At 49.0% G+C, this 21434-nt stretch overlaps 1 protein-coding gene across 27 annotated transcripts in view; it reads left to right on the top strand.

Annotated features, from left to right (window-relative positions):
- The window catches only part of EHMT1 (euchromatic histone lysine methyltransferase 1), a 114158-nt gene that overhangs the window by 68975 nt on the left and 23749 nt on the right, over positions 1–21434 (top strand). For 16 of the 27 annotated variants that reach the window (XM_065036005.1, XM_065036007.1, XM_065036003.1 and 13 more), the window contains 11 exons: positions 3942–4119; positions 5999–6135; positions 6972–7160; positions 8350–8430; positions 10348–10468; positions 12242–12373; positions 13832–13977; positions 16759–16902; positions 18389–18615; positions 19702–19866; positions 20347–20429. In XM_065036005.1, the coding sequence (XP_064892077.1) occupies positions 3942–4119; positions 5999–6135; positions 6972–7160; positions 8350–8430; positions 10348–10468; positions 12242–12373; positions 13832–13977; positions 16759–16902; positions 18389–18615; positions 19702–19866; positions 20347–20429 (1603 nt within the window). The remainder of the gene's footprint in view (positions 1–3941; positions 4120–5998; positions 6136–6971; positions 7161–8349; positions 8431–10347; positions 10469–12241; positions 12374–13831; positions 13978–16758; positions 16903–18388; positions 18616–19701; positions 19867–20346; positions 20430–21434) is intronic. The other 11 variants (XM_065036027.1, XM_065036025.1, XM_065036026.1 and 8 more) reach the window with 1 other exon arrangement.

Below are 21434 nucleotides of genomic sequence, written 5' to 3'. Positions count from 1 at the left end.
AGACAGGAGCGGATGGCTGTGTCGGGAATCCCAGGTTATGTTTCCCTTCATTCCGTGGTGACCACGAGGTTGTAGTTGGTGGTCTCTGGTGGTATTTCTTATGCTGCGTGGAGGAGCGGGTCAGGGGGACTGAACTGTCAGAAATAGTGCAAAGATGTGTGAAATCAGTATGTCAGGCTGCTTCACAACGGGAGCCGAAAACGTAGGGTACCAGTTTACCTGGGGGAGACAAAGCCTGGCAGAAATGAGGAGCTTGGAGCAGAAGACTCATTGCTTATGTTGGTATTTTGACCAATAATCATCAGTATAAACCCTTAGGCAGCATTGCCAGTGCATGTCTGATCCCAGGACTGGTGAGCTGGTTGCTTTGTCTGAGCTTTTCCTTGGGCAGCCTTTGCCCAGCAGGAAACTCGCTGGGGCTGAACGGATAACGCACGGTTTTGAGAAGACGGTGCTGGGCGCTTGCAGGCGGGTCTGGGAACTTTAAATACATCGCTGTAGTTGTCTCCATTTTTGCTTTGATAGGAGTGTTGCGCCCCAAATAGCCTCATGGTCCCAAATGCACGGTCCATCTTTTACCTTTGCTTCTTGTATTTGAACGTGCCCGCTCTGCTGTGGGGTGTCATTGTGACCTGGGCAGCGAAGGATGCAGAAGATCTGTGCAAGGAAGGGCCCAGGTTTGCTGGAACCAGCTCTTAGCCAGTGCAATGGGGTTTTTAAGGAAAAATACATTTCCCAGTGATCAGCAAAGCCTCTGTGCTGGGGGTGTTTGAATCTGGAGCAGACAGAGCAGAGATGAGAGCTCGCTGTAGAACAGGGCAGGCTACACCTACAGGCTGTGCTTAAGGAGCTGGCAGAATTCAGAGACATTAGACATGGGAAAAGAATGAAGTTTCATCCACTAAACACTCTTACTGGCTGGAAAGGTAAAATGGAATAAGAACAGCAAAGATCAAACTGTTTTGTCTAGCTCAGCATGAAGAAAGATGGTGAGAAAGCAAGTGCTTTCAAATCTTTGCTGATCCTTTTTATTATAATCCTTAGATTAAGTATTTTATATATATATGTGTGTGTGTATATATACGTATATATACACACACATGTGAGAGAGATACAGGTGTTTCACTGCTGGCCTGCTCAGCCTCCCGTGCCATCAGGGTTCCTGAGGGATCTGGTCACCTCTCTGCAGGAATTCTTGTCTTTAACATTCTATTCTATCTTTAACATTCTATTCTATCTCTAACATTTCTGCGTATGCCCCCAAGTAATAATCCAGATCTCGCATGGCTTCATTCGATTTAAAGAACTGTTTTACCGGAATTGCCATGAAAAACACGTAACAGTTGTCACGCATCCCTATTGAAGGTTTTAAGTTTATTTCCACGTTGTAATTACAGGGGGAGAGAAAAACCCCAAGCTAATAACATACTACTTCATTTAAAATTTGATTATGTTCTTCCGGATAGTCTGGCATGATCTGAATGGGAATTCTTAATGTTTGGGAGTAACAGCACGTTTTACCAGAGACCAGTTGCAAGAACCTGCACTTAAAGGCAAAACCACAGCCCCATGTACCCTTGTTGCAGGCAGCCCTGCGTCACATCGGCTTCTCTCAAGCTTATTTTTCCAGTTTTAAGTTAAAAATGGAAAGCAGCGGATGTTCCAGGGGACTTGGGAGTTCTCAGAATAATCCTGTAGCCAAGAGTTACCGTCAACCTTTACATCTATAAACTAGGGACTTTTAAGAGGTATAAATAGTATTGGTGAGACTATTCTTGGCATATTGTGCCCAGCACTCCTGATGTACATTTTTTAAGGCTAGAACAACCGGGAGCTGTCTCAAGAGTGATCCGATGGCTGGAGAATCATCCTATGGACACTTAATTTGCTCATTCTGTTAAACTTAGTGAAGAGAAAGTTGTGGGGTTTTTATAGATAAAGAACTTGGTCATAGTCCATCAGTATCTACTTGGAGCGAGAGTTCCTGATGATACAAGGCTTTTTAATTTAGTTGAAAAAGCGTAATGCATTTAATTATTTGACAGCGTGAGCAATTAAGCATTGGAACAACATATCAAAGGATATATGGTAGATTTGTCATCTTTGAAATCGTTAATCCAAGACTTGACGCCTTTTAAGAAAAGATGTGGCAATTCAGCCATAAGTTACGGGCTTGATGCGGGAATCATTGCCAATTCGATGGCCCTTTTATGCAGGTCATTTTTGATTATCATTACAGCTTTTCTGTCTGTGCCCGAGTCCTCTTCCTGCCAGCAGCGGGCACGTGGCACAGCCCTAATTAGGAGAACCAGCCGCTTCCTCACTTGTTCACAAGGTCACATTTCTTGAAAGAGAGCCTGTCCGTACCTGGACTTTAAACACTGTTTTTACTGCGTGCTTCTTTTTATTCCTTTCTTCCTTTTGCCTGGATTCCTCTTTCTGTTTTGCTATTTCAGCCGTTGCTTTAGGAGTCCCATAAGAAGTGTTTTCCTGCAAGCAGAGCAGCACTAAAACATCACCCCTGCAAAGCTCATCATCTGCTAACAGTGCTCGCGGTTTTCTGCAGCATCTCTGCCAAACCTGCCTGCTAGCTGGACAGACAGATGTACAGAGAGGTGTGGGTGCAGCCAGATCATCTGTTAAATACATCAGAGGACAAATCCAATGTAAAATGGCAAATCAGAGGGGCAGCGTTTTACCTTGCTTGCTGTTAATACAGTGGTTGCTGCACAAGGCTGGAGAGAGTCCAGCGCAGCCACCAAGATGCTGAAGGGAGTGGAGCATCTCCCGTGTGAGGAAAGGCTGAGGGAGCTGGGGCTCTGGAGCTGGACAAGAGGAGACTGAGGGGGGACTCATTCCTGGGGATCAAGATGGAAAGGGGGAGTGTCAGGAGGATGGAGCCAGGCTCTTCTGGTGACAACCAGTGACAGGACAAGGGGCAATGGGTGCAAACTGGAACACAGGAGGTTTCGCTTAAATATGAGAAGAAACTTGTTCCCGGTGAGGGTGGCAGAGCCTGGCCCAGGCTGCCCAGGGGGTTGTGGAGTCTCCTTCTCTGCAGACATTCCAACCCGCCTGGACACCTTCCTGTGTAACCTCATCTGGGTGTTCCTGCTCCATGGGGGGATTGCACTGGATGAGCTTGCCAGGGCCCTTCAACCCCTGACATTCTGTGTGGAGCTGCAGGAACCCCGCTGAGGTGCTGGGTGACCCTTTACATTGAATACAGGCTCAAATCGGAGCGGGTCCAAGCTGCCGTGGGGCCTGGGAGCCCGGCTCCCATGACAGGGAGTGCAGGAGCAACTACCAAATCCTCTTGGTTTTCAGTGGGAACTTGCAGCCTGCCCCATGTTCTGTGTTGGAACCACCGGATCGGCAGCACCTGCACTACCCGGCCTCAAGTGAGCTCGGACGGGTCTTTGCTGTGACAGCACTGTAGATGAACCTGCAATGTCAGGCAAATCCCTTCTTTGCCGGTGTTTTGTGGCACGCTAGGCTAGAGATGGGAGCCTTTGCTAAGACTCGGTTGTGCCAAATACTGTCCAAAGGGAAGGATCCCTTCTCTTCCAAAAGGTCTCTGCAAGACCGTCCTCATGCATGCCTGATATGATGCCTGCGCTCAGGGCGTAGCTCCAGCAACAGGTGTATTTGTTGCATTTATTCATCTTCTCCAGAGCCAGCAAAATGCCTGTGCAAATAGTATCTGATCCTTTCCGCTGCCTGCGGTTGCTCTGGCTCTCTGCCTGTCCCGTGCAGAGGCAGCGCTGGCTGGGAATGTCCTGCAGTCCTCAGGCAGAGTCACTTGTTGTGCTAGAGGAGGGGCCGTGCGCTTTTGCTTTGAGTGTGTGGTCCAGTCTTCCAGTGAAAGGAGTTAAATGTATTTTCTGTTTGTTGTTCTTTTTTAATACAGAGGCTCAATTCAACTGCATTTTGTTTTCCAGCATGCAAGTAAAGACCCCAAAGATGGGAGAGACAGCAGAGATCAAAAAGAATCCAAGGAGGAAGGCAACAAAACCGTCCTGGAGTTTGGGAAGCCGTTGCCGTTGCCCTCTCTCCCGGGCCTTCACCAGTCACTACCTCAGAACCAGAGCTATGTGGCCACCACGAAGTCACAGACAGGTAAAAAAAGACAAGAGTTCAAATCCCTAGAGCACCCACCTCCCAAATGTGTGCCTATGTGTGGTGGAGCTGGAGATAAGACAGCTCAACAAGGACTGAAACCTCTCTTAGTACCTTTTCCGCATTGAATCTTCAGGGTTTCCGTTCCTGCATCAGTAGGTGGCTGCTCTACGCCTTGTTTGTCAGATGCCATTTCATCTAGCCCCTTCTCTGCAAGTGGCCGTTGCACTGCAGGCGTGATGCTTGTGTCCTCTGCACTCCCCTCTGGTCACCTCTGATGTTGTACATTCTTGCAGTTCCCTCTTAAAGGAGCCTCCCAAGTGAAGTCCACCAGCTTTTGCTTCGTAGGGAACATGCTCCATCCAGCAGTGTGAACCCAGGTGGCCTGAAAGGCCACCAGCATCCTGGCATGAATCAGGAATAGTGTGGTCAGCAGGACCAGCACAGTGACCGTCCCCTGTCCTTGGTACTGGCGAGGCCACACCTCGAATCCTGGGGTCAGTTTTGGGCCCATCATGACAAGAAAGGCCTTGAGGTGCTGGAGCGAGTTGAGAGAAGGGAACGGAGCTGGTGAGGGGCTGGAGCACAAGTGTGATGGGAGCGGCTGAGGGACCTGGGGGGTTCAGCTGGAGAACAGGAGCTGAGGGGAGACCTTCTGATCTCTGAACTGCCTGAAAGGAGCTTGGAGCCAGGGGGGTCGGGCTCTGCTCCCCAGGAACAAGCGCCAGGAGCAGAGGAAACGGCCTCAAGTTGCGCCAGGGGAGGTTGAGGTTGGATGTGGGAACAATTTCTTCCCCAAAGGGCTGTGGGGCATTGGAACAGGCTGCCCAGGGCAGTGCTGGAGTCACCGTCCCTGGAGGGCTGGACAGACGGACATGAGGTTCTCAGGACATGGGGCAGTGCTGGGGTGGGTTATGGTTGGACTCAATGATCTTGAGGATCTTTTCCAGCCAAAATGATTCTGTGATTCTATCAGGCACAACCACACTGAGGATCAGTCTTCTGCTAAAAACTGTTACTAGAGGAGACGCTCTCTTCCTGTGTCGCACTCTGAAGATGTTTCTATGAATTCTGAGGGACCTTGCTTATCACCGCAACAACTGGTTACCATAAACTGCATCCTTGTAAATAAATTTAATAGGATTAACAGATGTTTGGAGAGGTCTCTTCATAGGTTTTTGGTGAAATTTCATCATAGTGGGAGATGCTTTCAAGGAACAGGCTGTACAGCTGCAAACGTGCTGACGTTGCCTGTTCCCTGCTGTGCTCTGTTCGTGAAAGAACCTGCACTGAGCATCCGTCTGATACGTGTTCACCAAAGGCAGCATCAGGCAGTGAGGTGTGATGACTGATTTGATTAGAAGGCCAAGCGGGAGACTTAACAAACCAAGACCAAATCAAAGGAATGAAAGAAATCAAACTTCCCTAGTAGATGTGAAATGAGGTTAAATGGCAAAGGCTCTTTATTTAAGGTACCATTTCCCTGTGTGCTCTGTGTTATTGTAGGATCACTTTAATTGAAGTTGGTGTTATTAACCTTGCAGTATCTATTTGAGCAAGTTGTGTTCAGCCTCCGATGGCATAAGTGATCCTACCAAACGCAGGCTAATTTAAGGACTTGATGTTCTGGGTGGTGATGTTGGGGCCAGAAGGATTGTGGAGAGGATTCTCAGAATTTGGATGGGTTTTCGACTCTGGCAGAAAGCTCTTTGTATGTTTGCACTGATGCGTGCATCGTCTTTTGGTTGACTTGTAAATAAATCAGTTGAGGCGGGAAGCCTTTTTCTCAGATTGTGCCCTCGAATGTGATTCCCCCGCAGTACAGCCTCTACTCTCCATCCTGAGCAAACTTTGGGTTTCATTTGCTTCTCTTTTCCAGCTGCTGCAGTATCTCGGAAGAAAAAACGGAGGATGGGAACCTATAGCCTGGTTCCCAAGAAAAAGACCAAAGTGTTAAAACAGAGAACAATGATTGAGATGTTTAAGAGCATAACTCATTCCTCTGTGGGTGCCAAGGTAAGGGGAGCGCTGAGCCCACTGGATGTGTTTGGTGTCACCACACTCATCCCTTGTCCTGGCACACCAACCCCATGGATGGGCACAGGAATACACTTGCTTGTTGCCGTGAGCATCTTCTGTTCTGAGTCTGCATCTTCTCTCTGGCAGCAGCGTTCTGCCCGTAGCAGCCTTCCTGCTTTGAAAATGGCTTTTTGAGACAAACAAAGGTTTTCCAGTGAATGTTGCCCTTCTGTCCCGTGAGTGCTGAGGAGCTGGAGGGTTTTCAAGCATATCCCCTGTGGTAACCGTTTTGTTTTGATATCCTCAAGGTAACTGTCTAGTGTTGCTGCTTGAGGCTTTATGGCAAAACAACTGATTAATTAACTGATGCAGTTCTGCTTTTGCTGCAGCCCGTGCCCTGAAGTTTTGACCTTTGAATTCAAGGAGAACATTGCTAGGCTTTCGTGGAGGGGAGTGAAAATCCCTCTGTGATTTAACTTCCCTTTCCATTCCCTAGAAACCTTCTTGCACCTTTTGAGCTGCCTGTGTTTGAATTAGACCACAGGGGTCTGGCTGAAGGCTCCTGCCCAGCCCCTCTCCTCCCCTCAATGCTTTGTACAACCACCTGAGTCCAGAATGACCCCTCGTGGCTCCTCGGTCCCCAGATCAACAAGGTTTGGTGACACATGGCAGGCTCTCAGGTCATTGAAGAGCTCTGGGTGGACACATAGCCGTCTTTCCCCAGCATTTTTAAGGTTCCTTGCACAGAGGTGGTCTGGGATGAATGGGTTCAGCTGCTCTGTCCTATGAATTGCTGTTGCCTTTGTGGCTCATGTGCTTGGATGACTTTTCAGAGCGACAAGGACCTGGGTGATGCCAGCCCTCACGTCAATGGGGAAAGCATAGATGTAGATTCCGAAGAGGAAGACTCAGATGAGTTGGAAGAGGAGGATGATCATGGAGCAGAACAGGCAGCTCTGTTTCCTGCAGATGACAACAGGACCTCTAAAGACAGCGCGTCCGATGCAGACAACGCCAGAAAGGTATTCACGTGCCCTGTGTTGGGCTTGAGGGAGCGGATGGGACTCTGCTTGTGCACGTGGGATGGGAGTGGTGGGAGTTGAGGCCATTTCTAGGTTTTTTTAGCCTGCAGGGTGGCAGAAAGCACAGCAGGGGTGGTGAGGCTTTTTGCTGACCATTTCCTGCTCCTCACTGCACCTGTGAGCATTACCCCACCTGCTCCCCAGTTTCAACATTGCTACATCAGCTGTGATCCATGGAACCCCCACCACATTTAGTTATGAGATTCACTGAACCCGCAAGAGGTATCTTCCTAATCTTGTAACATCTGCTAAAGCACTAAAATGGATTTAGTTCATTTTTTTTTCCCAAATCATGATACATAGCGTAGACATAAGGCTGCTTTTGTATAACCAAGGGAGTTAAGATTTGGTTGGAAAACTGTATTCTGGGGTTGAATTTTTTCCCCTTTACTGTCCCCATGCATGTACCATGATGTGCATTGACAGCGTTGGAGTTCTTGTCCTGGAGGGGAAATTGTGCTAGTGCATGTGCAGCTTGGAGCTGGGTGGGGGACACAGCAGGACGATGAAGGGATGATCTGCTGAGTGGGGGGCACAGCAGGACAATGGGGTGATGCTCTGCTGGGTGGGGGACACAGCAGGACGATGAGGGGATGATCTGCTGAGTGGGGGGCACAGCAGGATGGTGGGTGATGCTCTGCTGGATGGGGGACACAGCAGGACGATGGGGGGATGCTCTGCTGGGTGGGGACACAGCAGGATAATGGGGGGATGCTCTGCTGGATGAGGGACACAGCAGGACGATGGGAGGATGCTCTGCTGGGTGGGGGACACAGCAGAACGATGGGAGGATGCTCTGCTGGGTGGGGGACACAGCAGAACGATGGGAGGATGCTCTGCTGGGTGGGGGCACAGCAGGATGATGGGGGGATGCTTTGCTGGGTGGGGGCACAGCAGGATGATGGGGGATGCTTTGCTGGGTGGTGGACACAGTAGGATGATGGGGGGATGCTCTGCTGGATGAGGACACAGTAGGATGATGGGGGGATGCTCTGCTGGATGAGGACACAGCAGGATAATGGGGGGATGCTCTGCTGGGTGGGGCACAGCAGGATAATGGGGGGATGCTCTGCTCTGAGTGACCTGACCTGACTGACTCACTCTGTTCTTGGGCAAATGGTGGCTGCAGATTGACGATGGCGAGTCTGAGGAGGAACAAGAGTCTGTGGAGTCTGGGGAGGAGGAGGAAGACGGAGATGAGTCTGACTTGGTAAGCCTGGCTGCTAAATGTGTCTTTCACCCTTTGTCGTGTTGATAATAATTTCCCCTTTGCGCTGCTGCCAGAGAGAGAGCAGCAGCGCAAAGCGGTGCAGTTTCATGTCTCTCTGACAAAACTCGCTCTTTGAAACCACCCACACACAGAGCATTATTTTCCACGAGGCGCTTAACCCTGATCTGTGATACAGTTAATTGCTTTCTGATGCTAATTAATGGGCTTTTGTTGTTTTCAACAAGGTGTTGACTGCTTGTAATCATTTGAATGTTAGTAGAAATATTTAAGGGTGCTTAAATTCTTCAGAGTCAGCAGACTTGGGGAGTGGTAGGAGCCCAAGTTGTTCACAAACACGTTGCCCACAGCATAAATTCGTGTTGTTTTGACATGTCACCTCATGGCACCAGATGAACCAGCAGCTCTTATCAGGGAAGCGTACAAAGAACAGACAGACAGACAGACGCTTTCCCTAGGACGTTGTCTGTTTGGTGCTAGGGCAAGACTTTCACCAGCTGTCGGTGATTTTTAGATGGCTGGTGAAGAGAACCTGTTTTGTTTTCAATTTAAATTGTTGTTCATTGATTGTCTCGACCCTCCGCCCTCCACTTTGTTTTAAAATTTTGCTCCCTTTCCACAGCACCTCAAGTTGAGGAGCCAGCATTTAAGGCACCCCAACTCTTCAGTCACCTTGAGAAAATTCTTGGCTTCATTTTCTTGATGTTTTGAGCTGAAGGTAGAAATTACTATAATACCAAGTGAATCGTTGAAGCTCTTCAGGGTCTTGTTCCTTGTGCTCTGACACGACAGGAGCCAGAGGGGCTGCCCCTTTCTTTGCGTAGCTGAGGCCAGTCTGTAGCGTTAGCTCAAACCAAGGCTTGAGCTTGCACTCAAGTCCAAACTCCCAGGTCGTATCTCCACATCCTAGACGGTGGTTTTTGCTCTGGTGAGTCAGTCGGTTCCCCAGACAGAGACTGGCTCAGACGCAAACCTCTCCCCCACCAACGGTGTCATGCAATTGGGGTAAAGCCACGTGGTGGGGCACAACCGAGCCCACGCTGGGGACAGTTATCAGAGCAGCGTAGACGCCTCGTAGAGCTGCCCCGGAGAGCTGGGGCTCAGCACCGCCTGCTCCCGCCTTCACCACTGTGATAACTTGGTGCAGCATCAGCTCCTGATGAAGGTAGGGCCTGGCCCAGCACTGTGATGGTATCAGGAGGGTTTTCACAGGTGGCCGTGGGAGATGATGAGCACCAGGAGCTGATGGTTTCAGCTGGAACGTGGATTTTATGATGGGTGCTTTGAAGGCTGCCTTACGGGGGTGGGGTGCCCTATCCCCCATTCCCATGTTGATTTTGAAAACCCACTGCAGACAACTGCACGTTTTTAAACCCAAACCCTGTTTAGATCCGTATATATGTCTGAATATTTGCTGTCTGTGCTACCCTGTACCTTGGTGAGGGAAGGGGCTGCTCTACTGCTGTACAGTTCAGTTCTGCCTGGGTCTGTTCCAACCCTGTACGGTGACTCTTCAGGTACAAGGTGGGGGTTTTGTTGGCGTTTTCTAGCACGACTGTGAAGCAATGTCAATACTTACACCATTTTTTGGGGGAGAAACTAAAAGTGTGCGTGTGCCTGCATACTTATGTTGCTGCACAGAGGTGCTCGGCTGCTGCCATGAGCGTGGTGGAAGAGAAAGTGAAGTGTGCGCTACTGAAATGGCAGGAAATACACCCACACGTGGGCTTGTGCTTCCTTTTTGGCACTATAAAAGGCATCTTAGTGCCCCTTGATTTCAAACCTCCGTCCTTAAGGCCTTTTTGCATCACTTAAGCTGTGAGAAGGCTCTTTCTCATGGGCGCAAAGGCCGCTGATGCCAACATGCCTGACACGCACGTGGCCTCTCTGGTTCTTCAGAGCTCCGAGTCCAGCATCAAGAAGAAGCTGCTGAAGAGGAAAGGAAAGATGGACAGTCCATGGCTGAAACCCACCCGCAAGAGGAGACGGAGGAATAAAAAGAAACAAGCCAGTGTGCTAGGTAACTAATTGTGTTTTGTTTCTTAATTACACAGAAATTAGCCTCCTAGGTGGGAGGGGTAGAGATCCAGGGCCCATAAGGTGTTGGCTGTCTGTGGAGCTCGCTCTTCCTTGGCAAGGATGGGCTATATATATGATCAACCAGGGTGTGAACTTGCATCTCATGGGCAGTAACTGCTGGTGTGCACACTCTAACAGCAGAATAAATAGATATGAGGTGGCTTTATACTTGGCATGCTGGAGGAACATTTTGTTTTTCATGAACTCCATTTATTTTAGAGTATGCAAAAAGAAGACCTCATGGACATGTGTTCATATGGATTCATGTCTCGTGAATTCAGGGAGTGTGATTAGATGCAGAAGAGAAAGGCAGAATCACCTCACAGTGATGCTTGGTTGCTTTTATATGGATGTTTGTCTATCTGAATGGAATGTCTGGGTTGTCTTTGATTGTATTTGTAATGACCTACCTCCGGCCCATCAAATGGTGTGGGTGTTGTTCACATGCTCCTTCTTGTTTGACCTAAGTTACCCAGCACTCTAAAGAAGATTTCAGTGTCCTTTGTCCCCTGAAAGCTGTTGGGTGGGGAGGGCTGGGAGCACAGACTGGATCTGATTCTTCTTCAGGAAATGGAACAAGATGGGTATTAAAAAAAAGTGGGTACTCTGTGAAGTGAAGCTGTGCTTTCAGCTTCATTATTGAGGTTTCACATGTTCATTGCCGTCAAAGGGTTTATCCTCCTATGTTTGCTGATTCTTTCCAAACAGGCCACTTGCTCATCAGCAGATTTATGGCTGCTTCTGAGCTAAATGACCGTGTTTCAGCCTCTGGTGTGTGCCTGGAGTTTGTCAGGGGTTGTCATATGCAGGGACAGGAGTTGGACTCAATGATCTTCATGGGTCCCTTCCAGCTAAGGACATTCTATGATCTGGTTTGCTCCTCTTCTTCACAGGTCAGCCCCTTTCTCAAGAAGAGTTGGGGACCATTGATCAGAACAAATAGCTAATTCTTAATTTCAGAGGCAGACTGGTTTTCCACTCCCTCGATAAAGGTGGCAGCCAGTCCTTCAGGCTCACACAAGTCTCTTGGCCAAGCCCCAGTGGGAGAAGCAAACCAGGAGAGAAAGCGAAGCCAAGGGAGTGCAAAGAGATTGACAATTCCCACAAAGGCTCCGAGGGGTCCCCACGCAGCCTCCTCCCGGGGGGTATCCTTGTGCGATCTCTTCCCAGCAGCAGCTTTGTCCATTTAGAGCCAGAACTTGGCTTTTATGTTTTCCTCCTCCCATTAAGCTGAATGTCACCTGTCTTGTCCTCTTTGTGATGTACATGATGAGCTGGTTCTCCCTGCCTGGCCGGAGTGTTCAGGGAGCCCTTTGCAGCAGGTTGGAGGCAGGAGGGTGCGCTGAGCCCGGGTTTCATCCCTTCCTTGTGCCATTTAAGCTTCTGCTGCCGATGCAGCACGGCAGCAGGCAGACGCGCCTTTCAGAGGCAGAACTTGCCTTGTTTGTTCTTATTTTTAAATTGTTACCTGCATAAGTGGAAGTGAAAATTCTGTCTGATCAGACAGGGAAGGAAACAAGACATCCATCATGCCATATATGCCCAGATGTTGTATATTCGTAATTCTGTGTGCATCTCTACTTGTGGCTTCTCTGAAGAGCCTGCATACAGCCTGCTTGCTTAAATATGGCCTTTATACATGCTTGCATGCAATTCATTTATTTTATTATTATTATTTTTTTAGCTGTGTAAATACCCGTGTATTTCCATCCAGGTGCTGAAGCTTATAAATCATCTTTGGGAAGCAGAGAAGGCCCCGGCCAGGAGAACAGCATGGAATACATGGAGGTGTCCCTGGATTCCCTGGATCTCCGGGTGAAGGGGATCCTCTCCTCACCAGCCGCAGGTCAGTGGGTGCTGCCTGACCACTGAGCTTTATGGGGACCAAGACCCGGAAATGGGGGCTTTGTTCTACCGGTGACAGTCGGGGTCCCGGCTGCCCCCTGGTGGCTGTGGGGACCAGACTGGCCACAGAGTGACCGGGACCCTTGGGGATGGGGAACCGAGTGGGACAGGCAAGCTGGGACATCTCCTTGGACCCCTCGCTGGGCGTCTTCCCGAGCCACCCCTTTGGGGTGGCTCGGGAAGACGCCCAGCGAGGGGTCCAAGCTGTTGTCCCCCTCAACAGGTCACCCACAGCTGCTGACGGCCAGGATGGGCAAGAGTTACCGAATACCACAAGGACTTTCCCTCTGCTCGGATGTCTTGAAACAGCCCTTCTCTAAGCTTGGTTTTTGGAGTTGGTTGGCTAAGGGAAACTCCTTGCAGAGTTTGAAGCCCTGGGCATGATGCTGTGGGGAGGAGTGATGCCATTGCTAAAGAGGATGAAGTTAATCGTTGAAACTTCGCAGCGAAATAACTCTCCTTTCAAAATACTTGAAAAATAGCAGCATGGTTCCTTCTCACTGGGATTCAATCCCGTAGCAGGTTTGGGTAGGGAAAGCTTGGGACACCAATGCGAAGAAAAATGTTGGAGGGTTTGCTTCTGTGATGAAAACATTGCAAAGAGTTGACTGTGTAGGATTAGAATAGGAGGACAGAATTAAAAGCAACCCATTTGTCGTTAGGCCAGTGTTTAGCAATCGTGGGGAACGTAGTGATGGAGCTGAATCCAGAGGCGGCACAAGAACATTCACGCTGGGCCCCCCTACCTGGCGGTGAGCCCCCTCAAAAGCCATTATCCACCATTAAATAGGTTTGAAAATGTTAAATATCTGAGAGAAAGGGATGAGGAGAAGGCAAGAGCGTCTCAACATCGTACTGCTGTCTTTTCCCTGGTTTGTTCGCTTTCCAAAATAAATATTTCTTGGTTGGCCGAGACCAAATAGTCCCAGGAATTTTGTTTTCCCATCTGCATAATAAGCCTCTGCAAATAGAAGTTTGTGCTTTCCTGGTATTCTCTATTTATCACTCCACTAACTATTCAAATTTCCAACTCCAGGTGGTTTCCTACAAATTCTGTGGTGCCAGAGCACAGTGTTGTGGGGCGGGTGGGGAGGAGAGACCGGTTGATAAAAATCTGTACGTCATCGTTGTTCTTCCTTGTTGAGGTTTTCGCAGAGTAAACTGTTCTCAACTTATTATTCTTGATTTCAGCACAGCCATCTGTAGCGTGGCTGGACTTAGAAAGTACAGGACCCATTGGCAAACCCCAACTGGTATAGGAAAGGGGTCTTTTTTACAGGGTGCAGATAATGCCTTGAAAGCAGGAAGATGCCCCAGGACACGGGTGGTGTTTGATGGACTGATCGTTTTCTCCTAGAAGAGAATTAGAGAGTTGATTTACTGGTCTTATCTACTCCAGGTCTTTCCAATGGTCCTGAAGCAATGGAAGTGGATGGGCTCCAAGAAGTTCCCCTCTGTAGCTGTCGAATGGAAACCCCCAAAAGCAGAGAGATCACCACACTCGCCAACAACCAGTGCATGGCCACCGAGAGTGTGGACAACGAGGTAGGAGCCTGTCTTTCAGCTTCTCGCAGACTTTCCTGCTGAGGACAAAGACATAAAGACTAAAAAGCTGTGCTGGGAACAAGTGCCGGGTCACACGGGGGTCTCTGCATCCTGCTAGGCTGGGCACGGCAAAGGGAACCGTCTCGCTCGCTGAGCTGGGGGCTGCAGTGCTCTGTGAGCTTTGCACAGTCGTGACGTGGTGCGCTCTGCGCTGGGTGGATCCCTCTGCTTGTCCTGGCCTGCGCGGCTGGATCGAGTTGATCTCACTGACGCACTTCAGGCCTAGTGGGCTAAAATACAATAGCATGCGCATATCCCATCAGAGGAGTCTTGGAGCTGGTTTCCCCTGAGTATGACGGTGATGATACAAACCTTTCCATAGCCAGCTCTTGAGTTTTGGGAATGTGGCATGCCCTCCACCTGCCGTGGCCTTCCTCTCTCCTGCTCTTCCCAAAGCGTCTTCTGTTACAAATCTTCCTCTGTCTTGGCAACCCTGTGCAGCCCCCAGGTCTGGCTCACTGAAACTCACAGAACCCCAGGATGTCAGGGGTTGAAGGGCCCTGGAAAGCTCATCCAGTGCAATCCCCCCATGGAGCAGGAACACCCAGATGAGGTTACACAGGAAGGTGTCCAGGCGGGTTGGAATGTCTGCAGAGAAGGAGACTCCACAACCTCCCTGGGCAGCCTGGGCCAGGCTCTGCCACCCTCACCAGGAACAAGTTTCTTCTCATATTTAAGTGGAACCTCCTGTGTTCCAGTTTGTACCCATTACCCCTTGTGATGGCACTCGGTGCCTTTCAGTCCGTCACAGCTGAGCAAGTTGGGCTCTGCTAGTTCCAGAAGGGTGGAAGTGGCAGGAGTGACTCCCTCCCAGTCTGGGAAGTGAGGCTGCAGGACAGGAACACGCTCAGTTGATCCTCCTTTTGCATTTGGATTTCTTCTATAATCTGAGCTGTGGTCACACTGCAGTGTGCTGATACTGGGACTAGGACAAGGAGTGAAAACATCCCTAGTTCTGTAGGATCACAGGAGAAGGGTGGATGGAGGGAGACAGGGATAATCAGATTTGCAGCCCATCTCTGCTTCTGTTCGTACATGCTGGTACCTGTACAGAAGGGAATTTCCAAAGCGTGGCAAAATCAATTCATTGAAGAGAGAATGCCCTAGAGACTTATAGGAGAGAGGGGGACCCCAGGATTTCTAAGTAAACAAAAGGTATATGAAAGAGTTTCTTCTGGTGTACATGGTGGCTTGATAGTTCTGTCCCTGGATAAATCAGAGAGAGGGATAGCAAAGGCCACGCTTTCTGCTAGATTCCTTTTCGTAATAGGATAAGTGACTCATAGGTGTTGTAAGAATATTATATGTGTGAATAGTGGCTTCTTCAGACTGTCTTGTCCTCAGAGAATGTTATAAATAATTATGAGCACCCCGCTGCACTCTCTAATGGTTGGAAATTAGCAGTTACTCATTTCATACTTTTTTTAGAGTTTCTAACAAATAATATAGTGTGACATAATAATGCAGGGACTTCTTCACCTGGACAGTGCAGCTTTTCAAGTGTTAATCACATTTCCTTAGCTCATAAGTAAAGTCAAGTCGATGGTCCCCTCCTGCCACCCCCGCAGCCCCTGGGCTCTGTGTGTCACCAGTGTCACAGCCACAGGTAGACTTTGCAGCTGGAATTTGGGTAAGTTGGATCAGAGACGATGAGCCCAGGTTCAAATCCATTCTCTTTTGCTGTAGGGGTGTTGATTCTGCAGGAGAAGTGGAGTTAAACAGAATTAGAGAGGAAGTCTAGTTTTGTTGAGGAAAAGCAGCAAAGCAAACCTCCGCTAGCCCAGAGGGACAGTCGGTGGGCGACGAGCAGGCTCCGCGCTCCTGACTCCTGCTCGTGGCGGCAGCGCGCAGTAAACCAGGCACAGATTTCAGTAGGGATGTTTCCTTGTAGCAGCCTTTCATGTTTATATTTCTGGATTACAATTGTCCTTTTCCAAGCACCTGGGGAGAGCCAAGGTTATGATCAAGAGCAGCTAAAGGAACCCAAAGAGCGTCACATCATGCTCGCAGGTGGCAGCTGAGATGTGAAAATGTCATCAACGTGATCTTTGTAACGCTCACTGGGGAAAAGCGAACCCAAATTATGGAGCCTGCTGTCATTAACAGAGAACAGCAAGGTGGTGCACGAGGAGGCAGCTTTTTAAGCCCAGAGCTGTACATTGGTGAAGTCCTTCGGAAAACATACTCAAAATATGACTTTAGGCGAGCTCTCGTGAACGCCTGCCTGTTCATTGCTGTGGTCTGGGCAGGGGCCAGTGCTGGAACCAGTACAGACGATAACTTTGCTGGCAGCGAAGAGCAATTATTTTTCGCTTTATCTTCCTGTGACTTATACTTCTGAACAGTAACAAGATTTAGTGCGTATGGTCTTGTTCTCTTGGTCACCACCACCCGCTCTTCCTGGCAAAAGGCGAGCGTGTGTTGTGTGAGTCAGGCCCCTGGGACTGCCCCTGCTGCCGCTGCTTGGCTGCTGCCTGTTTCCAGTTACAAGCAACTCAGGGTCCCCATGCATGCTAGTTAGTAAAGGATACGTTTCTTCCTGAAAGAGCAGCTTTCACAGCTTCCTGCCGCACCGCTAATGCTATCTGGCACGCGTCTGAATTACTGTGACAAAACCAGGGCTCATCGAGGCAGTGTGCAAAAGAAATCGTCCTCCGCACAAGCACAGAGAGTGTTCTTGGTCTCCAGTAATTTCATTTCCTTTAATTTCTCCTATTCCAGCTGGGCCGATGCACAAACAGTGTGGTTAAGTATGAACTGATGCGCCCGTCTAACAAAGTCCAGCTTTTGGTGCTGTGTGAGGACCATAGAGGGAGGATGGTGAAACACCAGTGTTGCCCTGGCTGTGGATACTTTTGCACTGCAGTAAGTCCCTGCTCTCAATCTAGGGAAGGGGGGACCTGTCGCAGGAGCTGGAAGAGCTGACGGTGGAGATGGTACCTAAAGGGGTTTACTGGCTGCCTGGCATCAGCTCCACCTCATTCCACAGCACGTCAGGTGGTGTTTTCAACAGGAATGTGTGTGAGGGTAGCTGCCATTGTCACCTTTACCATCCTGGAGACCCCAAGGGGTGTTACTGAAGGGTTTTCACCGGGATTGCACACAAAGGAAGTCTTCCCTTAGGGATTTCTTTGGAATGAGGGTGATTGGTTTTTTTTTGTTTCTCTGGGCATATGAATCACATCAAAAAATGTATTACCTGGGTTTGTAAATGAATCTGTGTGCACAAGAGTGGTTCTGTCCCCGCCTGCTGATGAGGGTTTAGATGGGGAACCTGAGTGATGGTGCTGGGACAGGCAGTGTTGGAGATCTGCTGCTGCTTCTTCCACCTCTGCCACCGAGGATTTTAATAGCGTGGTTCGGTCCTTTAAGTTGTCAGCATCCTGGTAAAGCTGAAAAACACCAGTCGAGGGCCTCACAGGGTGATGGGGAGGCTTAATTGTCTGATGCAAGTGTTTGTCAATGAAAGATGCTACGGTAGTTTCAAGCATTATTATAAGTGTAATAAATGGAGCCATCCTGGGTTTTCCTGCTGAGTCAAAGATCATTTAAAAGATAAAATCCTCAAAACCCATGAAGGCTGAAATAGAGTTGATCAGATTGCTTGGGAGGACCATGAATTAAGAAGAGTGGGTTTTAACTGACCTTTCCTTACACGCTCTTGGATCTCTGAGCGACATCTCATAGTTCACGCAGGTGAAGCTGGGAGTGTTTGTCCGTCACTAACAACACAGAGCGCAGCAGGGCTTCAGGTAGCACTGATATCACAGGGCAGCCAATTCTGGGGTACCCTCAGTTCAGTTCGGAGGACTTTGCCAGAAAGGGAAAAGAATTTTAAGAGTTGCCCCAGTCTGAATGAGCAGTCGGCCACATTATTTGGGTTAAACAGCATACGGGGCTGGTCCAAGCAGAAAAGTCTCATGCTTTAGGTTATATTGGGGTTTGGTCCTTGAATATTTGTGCACAGCTTGGTTAGGTAGTCTCAATGCCGGTACACGGGTCTGAAGTTTTCTCTTCCAGTTTTGAGGGCGTCCTTACAGTACACTGGCACTTCTGGAAATGTAAGAACTTCACGTGTTCGAGGAAAGAGCTGAAAATTGGGACTTATTGGTTTTGTTTCCCAAATGCAATTAAAAAACTTGCTTTGCAGTCCCTAACCAAGTGAGTTTTTTTCCCGTGACCTTGGTTTTGTTCTCTTCTAAAGAAGTGGCAGTGCTCGCTTACTGTATTGGAAGCGCCAGGGACAAGAGTGGTGCTGAATGAAGTATTTGGGAGATCTGCGGATGGAGCATGTGCAAGGGTGAGGCACGTGGTGACCGAGGTGTGAACTTCTCCTCTGTGGTTTCTTTAGGGCACTTTCATGGAGTGTCAGCCCGAGAGCAGCATCTCCCACCGTTTCCACAAGAACTGTGCCTCCCAGGTCAACGACATGAGCTACTGCCCACACTGCGGGGAAGACGCCTCCAAGGCCAAGGAGGTGACAATAGCAAAAGCTGACACGACCTCAACGGTGTCACTGACCTACGAGCAGCAGAAACCAGCGGCTGTGGAGGGAAGAGCTGACACCACGACGGGGAGGTGAGCCTGGGAGCACCCAGAGATCCCAAACCTTGCACCAAACCGGGCTTTGCATTTGGACACTTGCACTTCTCCTGGTGGAGCAAAGTGCTTGCTGGTCCTGCTCTGACAAGCCAAACTCAGCTGCAGGAATCTGCAAGCGTGTTTCGTCGTGCTCACTGTCACACAGAGTCACACAGAGTCACACAGAATGTCAGGGGTTGAAGGGCCCTGGAAAGCTCATCCAGTGCAATCCCCCCATGGAGCAGGAACACCCAGATGAGGTTACACAGGAAGGTGTCCAGGCGGGTTGGAATGTCTGCAGAGAAGGAGACTCCACAACCTCCCTGGGCAGCCTGGGCCAGGCTCTGCCACCCTCACCAGGAAGAAGTTTCTTGTGTGTTGGAGAAGAGCACAGCGTAGAACCATAGAATGTGCTGAGTTGGAAGGGACCCACAAGGCTCATCGAGTCCATCTCCTGTCACTGCACAGGACAACCCCACAGTTCACACTGTGTGTCTGAGGGTGTTGTCCAAATGCTTCTTGAATCCTGGTGTCCAAATGCTGTCCAAAAGCAGCCACATGATGAGCTGGGGCAGAGGCCATGAAGATAAGGGGGGTTTAGGAACTAAACTCATTCCTGCCTCTTATTCCTAGGAATGGAATAACAGTGGAATGAGTTGATGTTGCCAGGTCTGCAAAGTGACAGGGAAATTGGTGCAGTACCAAGCCACAGCATTGGTGGGCACAGGTATAAAGCGAGGATCAAAACATGGAGAAAAGCACAAATCAAGCCATCCCTGTGTAGAACAGTGCTCTGACTTCCCATCTGATCTGATCTTGTTCTAGTGGCTTTTGTGACTGGCCCCATTTTCCTGGGTTTCATGTAGCACTAAGTACATCAAAATGTAATCATAGGGCAGTGCAACTCCTTTTTGGGGCAAGTTCTTTTGGAAAAGACTGTGAAATATGTTGGCTTGGTGTTTCAATTTCACTTAAGTTTATGTGTATTTAAAATCCATTTCCTTTCCTTCTTTGGCATATGATACACACTGTTGTGTGGTTTTAATGCTTGTGCTTTGGCTGTCTTTGATTTCTTCTCCTCAGTGGCACTGGGACGCGGTTATCAGAAGAAGACAAGCCAGAAAGTTCGGCTGCTGAGGGGTTTGACATGGCTGGGTCTTCGGTTTTCCCAAAGCCCACTACTAGCCTGACCCAGGGACCAGTTAAAGAAACTCTGGAAAGTGCCCTGATTGCCCTGGACTCTGAAAAGTAAGAAGACAACCACTAGGTCTCTCCAGTTCAAGTTGCTTCACCTAGAGAAAATTGAGATTTAGCTTCTCTGCATTTTGGCTCCACTCAGACCTCCTTTTTGTTCACTTCAGTCACTTGTCACCCCCAACAGATTCAAGAGAACAGTTATTGCTCTACATGTCTTACTGATCAATCTGGAGGATTTAGTTTTTCACTGGCCCTCCAACCCCAGCTCTAACTACTGGGAGTTCCGATTTACAGTCGTAAGACCAGAATTTGTTGCTGTGTGGCACCATGTGGCCCTCATGAGAACAAGGCTGGCTGTGGTTCCAGCTGGAAGTTTCCAGATCTCCTTCTGGAGAGCAGTTCTTGGGTTTTGTTGGTACTCTGGAGCTGTACCATAGGAGCAGACTTTGTCATGCACACGGGGTAGTGGTGGGGTGGGGTGAAATGTTCTTCCATGAGTATTCATTATGCCTCTTTTCCCCTCTCCTGCAGACCCAAGAAGCTACGGTTCCATCCAAAGCAGTTGTACTTCTCTGCGAGGCAAGGAGAGCTGCAGAAAGTCCTGCTGATGTTGGGTAGGTGGCTCCTTCCCAGGTCGTGGTGTGTCTGGCAGCGCTGACAGCTCCTGCCAGAGCCGGTTCCCTGCTTGACATGTTCCCCACCGCCCCTTGGAGAGGAGCTGGAGGAGAAAGTCGCTTTTGCAAGGGATGTGTCATTGGAAATGGCTTCATCTTTCTGTGAAATGTGGAGCTGCTTCCCACCTGTTTCTGCATTTGGGCACGGTTTTAGCCAGAGAAGCTGTTTCTGTCCCCAAATGACCTATGTGTGATTTTTCCAGTCCAACAGAATTTTTCCTTTCCATGGAATGGGGTAGTGAGGTATTTACGTGCAGGAGAGAGGTAAAAAGATGGGAATCAGCTTAAACTGAGACCTGTCAGCAAGAGAGCAGAAAGGAACAGCCCTTCAATACCCCAGGTTTGTTCTGGGGTACATAGTTGTGTCACCAGATGACTTTGAGCTGCTGAGCTTGTTTTTACCAACAAATATTCCTGAGGAATCTCCCCCTTTGAGGGACACAGTGTTTCCTTGGGATCATTTCCTTTCCACTCCAGTACTTTGCAGTACATTTTTGGACACTTTCTGTTCTTTTCATTCATCAGATTCTTCTTTTTTCTTCCAGCAAGTGTTAGCTTCATTGTTTGTGTCTTCAATAGCACAAAAGCGTTATTCATTGATATTTAACTACGGCCTCATCATATGCAACATGTTATCATGTCCAGACATCTTTGTCTGGCTGTCATCACCAACTGTCAGTCTTTGCACAGCTGTGAGAATCTCTGGGCAGATCCCGAGCTCGTGGTAGTTGGAGAAGCTCCATCCGCTTTGCAGCCCTGTGTTTGCTGAATGCAACAAGGATCGCTGATATTAATTGCAGTTAATAGTGCTGAGACAGAAAGGCCAGGTGGTACTGACTTTCTGTTGTTTCCAGCTTGTGTTGCTTCAAACAAAGCAGCATTTCATTTTCTTTTTATGCTTGTATAGTGTTTGTTGGTTTTGTTACGCCGAGATGGCCTATGTAG

This window comes from Columba livia, chromosome 19, assembly GCF_036013475.1.
Source record: "Columba livia isolate bColLiv1 breed racing homer chromosome 19, bColLiv1.pat.W.v2, whole genome shotgun sequence".
Taxonomy (NCBI): domain Eukaryota; kingdom Metazoa; phylum Chordata; class Aves; order Columbiformes; family Columbidae; genus Columba; species Columba livia.
This window is presented reverse-complemented; position numbering and strand designations above follow the sequence as displayed.